The sequence below is a fragment of the Ovis canadensis genome, chromosome X, assembly GCF_042477335.2.
Source record: "Ovis canadensis isolate MfBH-ARS-UI-01 breed Bighorn chromosome X, ARS-UI_OviCan_v2, whole genome shotgun sequence".
In the NCBI taxonomy this organism is placed as follows: Eukaryota; Metazoa; Chordata; class Mammalia; order Artiodactyla; family Bovidae; genus Ovis; species Ovis canadensis.
The window spans coordinates 49112495-49121396 of record NC_091727.1 but is presented as its reverse complement, the minus strand read 5'-3'; the positions used below and the strand labels follow the sequence as shown (position 1 = coordinate 49121396).

General features: G+C 39.8%; 1 protein-coding gene across 1 annotated transcript in view; it reads right to left on the bottom strand.

Moving 5' to 3' along the window:
- Positions 1 to 1482: 1482 nt before the first annotated feature.
- ZC3H12B (zinc finger CCCH-type containing 12B) overlaps positions 1483 to 8902 on the bottom strand; it is a 48719-nt gene continuing 41299 nt past the window's right edge. The window contains exons 2-5 of the mRNA XM_070289948.1: positions 6885 to 7024; positions 4913 to 5147; positions 4169 to 4275; positions 1483 to 2903 (exon numbers count right to left, since the gene is read on the bottom strand). Coding sequence (XP_070146049.1) covers positions 1483 to 2903; positions 4169 to 4275; positions 4913 to 5147; positions 6885 to 7024 — 1903 coding nt within the window. The remainder of the gene's footprint in view (positions 2904 to 4168; positions 4276 to 4912; positions 5148 to 6884; positions 7025 to 8902) is intronic.

The window sequence follows — 8902 nt, the reverse complement described above, 5'->3', positions numbered from 1 at the left end:
CCCTGAGCAAGATACAAGTTGCCCATATAGTGCTGTCAACTCAAAGTCCTGCCTTCCTTAGTAATCCATTTAAGAATTACCTAAGGTCAAGTGCACCCTCTGCATGCATTTGAAGTATGTAACTGAGCCAGCTATTAGCAAAGATGTAGTATCCCCTTTTGGAAGCTTTTTCCGCCTAGAAAATCCCCTGATTTTGTTTCCTAAAGAAGTTCTGCTCCACCAATGATAGACCTTATTGCCCAAAGGTTAGATGGCAGGAGAAAGTGGATTACATGATGGTGCACTGTCCTTCAATGCCTTTCATCCTGTGATGTTTAATACTGCATAGGTCAGAAGTCCAAAGAGCATCCATTGGACCCCCCCCCCCCTTGAATGCAGCTTTTTGTGTTTGTCATTTAATCTCTCCTGGGATTAAGGGAAGCAAATTCTGGTAGTAAATCCCTTGGTCCTGGTCCAACTCTTCTGTGCTTGTCTAGCACACGCAACTACTATGCTTCGAACTTGAGAGTATCAACTTGGAACTATCCATCACCTCTTCTGCAGAAGGCATCAATCTGATCCCTAATTTACTAAGGTGAAGAGACTTAAAAGTGAAGAACTCTCAATAAATGTTGACAAGTAAAAAGTGCAAAGGAAATAGAGCCAGTTTGCTCTGGTGCCTAAGAAAGCAAGATTCAAATATTGGGATGTAGTTTCACTTTCAAAACTAGTTGAAACTATGAAATATGATGTAAAATCATCAACTCAGATTTGTGATGTATACAGCTATAGACTAAAGACTGTGCAAAGTCTGTCTTTTTATCACCACTGTTCAAAAGGTTATATAGAGATACACATACACACACCTCAAATTAAATACATACAGTCATACATGCAATATAATTGCTAACAATAGGTTTGAAATATAACTCTAGAAACTTCAATGTGACCCTATATCTGAGTTAATAAAGGTATTGAATGGTCAGATATCCATGCAATAAAGTATGTCTTTACTTTTAAATAGATTTAAATATTCTTATTAAAAAGCCTAAATGGATTGATCCTGATACTCTTGCTCTATAAATTAGATATGCCATTGATACTTCATAATATAGAATGTGTGACTAAGAAAACAGTTGGTAATGGAATCCCTTGGAGCCTCTTGCATTTAGGCCTTTCCCCTGGGTTTTGTCCTCCATTACCTGCATGGTGCAGTGCAAAAGGGTATAGGACTTGGAGTCAGAGGACTTGGGTGTGAGTCTTGACTTGGTCACTTGCTAGCAGTGTGACTTCAGCAAGTTACTTTTAAACTCACTGAGCTTCAGTTTCCTTGTCTAGAAAACAAGACATTAGTAAGACTTTCCTCACAGGGTTGTTATGCACTTCAATGACAAACAGTTTGTAACTTGTAAAGTGTAACACAAAACTATTAGTTACTATTATCATAGTATTAGTGCATTATTGGTATTCATATTTATATAAAGAAATAAGTCCTATGTCATGTCAACGTGCAGCCCTAAGCTTAGAAACAATCAAGGCTGCTAGTTGCTGGGCATCTGCTGTGTGGGGATTCTTCTCCATCACTGAAAGAACAATGTTTGAAGGGAAAATATTGCAGAGGTTCTTGTAGGTCTGATACTGGTGCTCTGGGATCATTTGCTCCCTGGAATCATTGCACATTCCAATCCAAGGATTCATCCAAAGCTGCTCCATCTTTTCAGGCACACTCCGTACCATGACTGGCTCATAGCATGGTTGCATGAGGCTGTTACTCAAGGGATAGGAGTGGTAGCCATAGGAGTCAGTTGCACAGGGCAGTGGGTCCCAGCTGGCATGCTGTTCCCGACACAGAGGAGGACGTCTTTGCCTCATGGGATTGTTCTCATATAGGCGAGAATCAGAAATGCTGTCCATCCGAGTCATCACCAGGGCACGTCCTGGCTGGGGAGTTGCCCCAGGATGGATATTGGGAGGCATGGGATAGTCTCCAGGACAGCTGGAGCGTGCTCCAGTTGTTGGGTGCTGGGCATGCAGAACTAAATGGGAGACTGATTGCTTGTGGGGGGCTTGCTTAGAGTCTTCTGGGCCATAGCTCTGCACTCGCGTTAAGGCTTCATGGTAACCATGAGGAAAAGGCTGAAGATGGTTCTGAGATGCTGAGCGATGCAGCTTCAAACTGCCTTCAGGATGAGTATCAGCTACAGCCAAGTACAGGTTGTTGTAAGAGGAATAGTTGTCGTTCCTGGTATGGCTCATACGATTGTCAGGACAGAGGTTGGGATTCCGGGCATACAACCCCCGGTCTGCTTCAGCCATGTAGTACTCTCGATTATGCATGCTGTTGATGTTCAGTTTGGAGAAGTCGCCTAACACTGAATAGTAGCTGTGGTCCCCTAAGGGCTCAAACTTTGGGTATTGCTCAGCATAGCTAATAGGGTTCCCGTGGCTATTGGTAACCAGGATGGGTGGGTACTGCATGCTGGTCATGTGCTCCAAAGAGGACTTCTGGTGGGAGAAATGAGAGGATCCTGGTACTGGGCTGCTGGCTGAACGGGTGTTGAGGGCACCCACTGCATGGCTTTTGGGGGGTGGGATTGTGGGGACACTTAAAGCAGTCACAAGTGAGGGGACAGAGCTGGCCTCAGGCTTACGGGCAATGGACAGCCATTCCTCAGGCTCCACAGCCACGGACCGGATGCTGGGATCCGATTGACGCTTGGGGGTCACGCGTTTGACTTCTGAGGTTATATCACCTTTGGCACTAGACAGCCCTGTGCCACACTTGGCCAGGGTGCCTTCACTCATGGTTTTTATTGTGGACAGTTTGGCACTGATGCGGAGCTCATCAGCCACCGAACGCTGCGGTTGGTTGGCCCGCTCCGGATGGTAGTATTTGCACTTGTGGCCGTAGGTGCATTTTTTGCCTGAAAAATAATGCCCTGGGGTAAGACTCTCTCTCACAGTGGTGCAACTCTCTGTGCCAGAGGCTGTTTTAACAATCTGGTCACTCAGGTTAGAGTTTTACTTTATTAACTGTTCTTAAAGACGGGAGACAGACAACACCATGGTGGCATCACACACTGTGAGTGGAGAGGAAAGAAGTGGAAACCTAGGGAGGAAACTGCAATGTGAAAGGTAACAGTGGTCATTGAACAGTCTTCATTTTCCTGAAATTCACAACTTTGTCTAGGCATAACCTGCATGCTGAGGCATAGAACAGTAGCAGGCAGGGTGGTTCAGTGCAAAGAGCATTGGCCTGGAGGCTGGTCAGATCTGAGCTTTAATTCCAGCTATGTCACTTACTAGCCATGTGAACTTGGTAAGTGATTTTTAATTTCTGTGCCTCATTTTCCTATTCTGTAAACAAGGTTCATAATAATGTCTTTATTATAAGGTCATTGTGAGGATTAAATGAAGATAGTGAACATGAAATATTCTATGATATGAATAAATGATAGGTGAGAACAAACACCTAGATGTCTTATAAATAAATGATTATTCAAAAGCAGTGAACATTCAAATTTGCCTCAGACCAGGCAGCACATATCTTACTGTTAGGCTCACAAACTTTGTGTCACAGGGACTTGCATAAGATCATGAAAGCACTCTAGAAAGCTATATTTATTTATTTACTTTATTTTATTTTGAATTAATTAATTTACTTTAATTGGAGGCTAATTACTTTACAATATTGTAGTGGTTTTTGCCATACATTGACATGAATCAGCCATGGGTGTAGAAAACTATATTTGAAATAGGAAATGAAGATAAAGTTTGGAAGCAAACTGGAAAATGCAGATTGGAAGAAAAGGGTAATATTGAAAGAGGGCACAGTCACCTGCCTGAAAGACACATCCTTCTTGGGGCCAAATGCAGTTTGTCATTGCCCTTTCTTCTTCCACAGATCAAGTAAGTTTCTGCACTTCCCTGCCCCCAACAACACTACTCAGGACAGAGACAGTTAGAAGACAAAAATCATTTTAACTAGTGACAATTATTCTTTCCTTCAATTCTAGTTACCTGTTTCTCAGGAAATTTCTAGGATGGTTCTTTAAATGCCTAATTGAAAATATATGAAAACACAGACTTTAACTCACAGAATGGACAAGCCAGGATTTTCCCTTTGAAAGGGAAACCTTGAAGAGAAGAGTATTCACAGACTTCTTCAGTTTTGCATATAGGTACTCACCATAAGGACATGGTTGCTTCTTGTGTTCAGGAACAACGGGTCTCTTTCTTAAGAAGTTTTCAAGGCTTGGGCCATGACGTCCTAAAGGATCATCTGGAGGCATAAACCTGAAAGCAAGCAAGCAAGAGGTAAACTATCCCTTATCAGGAGTTCAGGCCTTCATTACATGTTGCTTATACTATTGTCATAGCCTTCTAATAGCCCTTTGTACCTCAAGTTTATCTTCTGCTAAGTCAGCAGTTCTTCCCTCTGTTTCCACTTGAAGACAAGAAAGGAATGATTTTTCCTATACATCATTCTTCTGTGGATTATAAGTTCCAACCACACTGACATGTCTGCCGGTTCCCCAAACGTGCAACCCATTTTCACATTTTTATAGCTTTATTCATGATGTTCTCTTTAGCTATAATGCCCAGAAGCCCTCTTTCCTCTGTCTGTAAACTCCATCTCAGATGTTATTTCCTCTGTGAGACTTTGTCATATCATTTCACATAGACAAAGCAATTTAAAAAATTCTAACCATAGAGTTTATCCCAATACTTTGTGGGAATCTCTTCTCTAAGTACACTTTGAGCTTCTTAAGGGTGAGTCTTGTTATTTATTCAGCCTTTTATTATCATGGCAACCAGCATAATGCACAATATACAGTAAGTGTTCAGTAAATGTTTATTGAAATGAAATTAAATCTGTCCTTAGTGGTAATTTGGATTTAGGCTATTCAGAACCTATAGGAAAGAAACGTACTTGTCATTCACAAAAGAATACATCAGCAAGCGCTCCTCTATAAACTTCTTCCATTCTGGCTTTTCGACTTGAAGGTCTCGGTAGTTATCATTGGATACAATGATGCCATCAGAATCAAAAGCCAGTTTGACTATGAACCGGTCATCATAGCAAACAACTCTTCTGCCCTGGACCCTTCGGGATGGTGTGAAGACAAGAATCTTTTCCTTTTCCAGTTTACGTAGGATATCTTGATCTGTTGAAATATGGATTATATGCCACAGAATACAAATCATCTTTGGAAATCAACAGCATTATACCCATATTAAAAAATATAAAAGTTGATACTAGCTTAATATATTATTTGCTCTTAGAGAAAATGCAGCCACTATTCCTGGCTATGGCACCATTTTGGACTGTAATTTTAGCCAAGTTGCTTTCCCCTTTCCACTCCAGTTTTCTTTCAGATAAAACAAAGGAAATAGATTAAATTGCATCTAAGTTTTTTGAAACTAGCATGAACAGTAAGAAATAACATTGATATCCTAACATTTTTGAGGCTTATTTTGCCCTTTGGCTGCAGCACCAGGTTTTGGTTGCTGAAGAAGCCAGGGAAGTATGATGAGAATGTGTCTGGCAGGAGGAAAACAATGTATCTTTCTTAGGGACAAACATTTTTGCCTTCTGCCTGAAGGAAAGCCACCACTAAGGAAAACTATTAAGTGGTAGCATATGAGTACTGACCCTCTTTACTTTTAGCCTCTTTAATAATGAAGAAAGAAGTTTGAGTAGGGCCAGGATACACTCTTGAAGAAGGCAATGGCAACCCACTGCAGTACTCTTGCCTGGAAAGTCCCATGGACGGAGGAGCCTGGTGGGCGGCAGTCCATGGGGTCGTTGAGAGTCGGACATGACTGAGCGACTTCACTTTCACTTTTCACTTTCATGCCTTGGAGAAGGAAATGGCAACCCACTCCAGTGTTCTTGCCTGGAGAATCCCAGGGACAGCAGAGCCTGGTGGGCTGCCGTCTATGGGGTTGCACAGAGTTGGACACGACTGAATTGACTTAGCTGCAGCTTAGCAGCAGGATCCACTCAGACTGAGGCTTGGAGCCTGTTCAGCAGTTGGCAGACAACCCCATGACACTGAACCTTCTCATTTTGTAAATAAGGCAAGACCTGATACTCAGAGAATTGGGGTATTGATGCTCTCAAATGCTGTTAAGAGCTAGCTTTATATACTATTATAAGTGAATGTAGTGATCCTCCTGCCAATAGGGCCACATCATAACTTTTGTGGACTTTAGGCACTTTTGCCTTCATGGGTCTTTTCTTCCATAAAGAAATGTTAGGTTTATACTTTACAACTATGTTGGTATAAACACAAATAATCCAGTTAGGTACATTATTATATATTTACTGCTATATTCAATTTTCCCCTCTGATGTTAAAAAGCTAATAAAATTAAACCATTTACACGGGATCCTATAAGTATATATTATGAACCCTAGGCACTTGGCCTACTGTGCTTCATGGATAAATTAGCTTTGAATGCTGTGGTACTTTTCTCTTTTTCTGTTCTAACCCCTAATTTGCAAATCCCACAATAACTTATCTGCTACAGGATGAGATCCATTGTCTATGGTGGTTTCTTTAGTATTTTGGAAAACTCAAGTCATGTTCGTAATCAAATTCATCCCCCTTTTTGTCTGAAGCTTATGGTCAAATAGAAACAAACACTCTTTTTTTCAACTATGTGCTTTATTTTTTGCTTGAAATTCAAGTCTCTATTTAACTGCTCTGTGCCATAGCACAACAGATTATTTGGATCAGGAGAAATCTGCTTTAAAATACACTTAATAAAAAAAACATTTTAAGTGTACTCAATAGATTTAGAAAAGTACTTATCTAATTTAGGAGCATTGGGCTCTCACCAAACTATCTTGCCAGCTTTGCTTCTGGATGAGAAGAAATGTCTTAATTGAATTAGTACCTGTAATTGGTGCATCAGGGCGGGATTGCTCCTTTCTCCATGCAGGCACAAATACAGTAATATCTTTATGGCCTTTATCTAGGAACCAATCCACAGCAAGTTGTATTCCTCTGCAGGAGAACTCTTCTTTATTCCCATGGCTTCAGGAAGATAGGGAATGAGAGTAGAGAGGATTGATAACAAGTAACAAAGAAATACTCCAAATAGGCTTTTTCTTAGTGCGAAGACATTAACAACAGATATATTACTTTTTGAGGATGCCAAAAATGTATTTTTTAAGAGAATAAATAAAATTCTTTTAAAAATTCCATTATTACAAATATTGCCATTTTCATTACACATTCATTCAAGGCCACAGATAGTTAATAACAACTCTCAAATTATAGCAGCCCTAGTGGCTATTTCCTATCATTATTTCTATTTTCTCTCATCTCTTTCTGTTTCTATTACCATTTCTTTTTCAAAGATTCCTATATTTATCAGATGAAAAAAGAAGTGTCACCAGAGGTTTGGATAAAGTTTATAGAGAATTAGTTGGAAATGAATTTTAAGTACATAAAGTAAGCTTAAAAAATAACACTGATAGCAAAAAAAAGATACACTGAAATGCTGACTGAAAATAGTTATCACAATTAATTAAATATGATTTGCCAACAAAAATTGCAGTCTTGAAAATTTTAAGATGTGGGAAATGCTCACAATATAATGCTAAAAGAGAAAAGGAAGGCTTTAGACTACATATAATGTAATCCAAATTTTATAGAAGAAAGTCTATGTACAGTATCTCCTTTATTTGGTTTCATGATACACATTTTCATTTAATGATTGTTCAAAGACATTAAATAGAAAACTCCAGAAATAAGCAATTCATAAGTTTTAAACTATGCACCATTCTGAGTAGAGTTATGAAATCTGGTGCCATCCCATTCCATCCTGCCTGAGGTGAATCATCTCTTTGTCCAGCATACCCCACCCATAAGTCATTTAGTAGATCTCTTGTTATCAGGTTAACTGTTTCAGTATCACAGGGCTTGAGTTCAAGTAACTCATTTTACTTAATAATGGTTCCAAAGCACAAAAATAGTGGTGCTGGCAATTTGGATATGCTGAAAAGATGGTAAAGTGAAAAGGTGAAAGTTCTTAACAATTAAAGAAAGAAAAAAAAACTCATATGCTGAGGTTGCTAAGATCCATTCAAGGCAGGAGAAGGAGGCAACAGATTAGATAGTTAGATGGCATCATCAATTCAGTGAACATGAATTTGATCAAACTCCTGGAGATAGTGAAGGGTAGGGAAGCCTGAAGTGCTGCAGTCCATTGGGTCATAAAGAGTTGGACATGACTGAGGGACTGAGCAACAACAATGACAACAACAAAAACAACAAATAATTGCTTGAAGCTATAATCAGAACTAAAAAAGGCTGCTAGCACTGACTCTGCCTCTCCTTCTGCTCTTCCCATATATCCTCTTCTATTTGAACTGCCTGGATGAGACAGTTTTTCTCTTCCAACTCTTCTCCCTCCTGCTGCTTTCCTTTTCCCAGGAAAGGAAGATAAAAAAATCAGAAATGATTATAGCTCCCTTAAGGAGAAATCTATTACAGGGCGAAATGAATTGTTCTTGTTGCTTTCCTATACATCCAGGATGCAAACAGAACTTAGAGCCTTGGCTAAGAAATTTCCCAGTCCAACTCAGAATGCATTGGGATTTGCTAAAAACTTTGAATTAGCCATCTGGACTTAAGAGCCCAGGTTTCAGATCCATATCAACTAATACAGCAGTGGACAAAGGTTCAACAATGCTAGTGAAGATAGAATGAATCAATCTAGACTATTATGGGAGATTGAGAAAGAAACTTTTAAGCAATATTTGGGCTTGACACCTGAATCATTCTCTAACCACCAAAATGATCCTTTGCTTAACTCTGCCTTTCAGGAAGGCTTAGATGAGAATTTGTCTACTCTAGTCAAAAAGACAGTCCAGGTTGGTCTGAGTTACACACAAAACACCCTTGTTA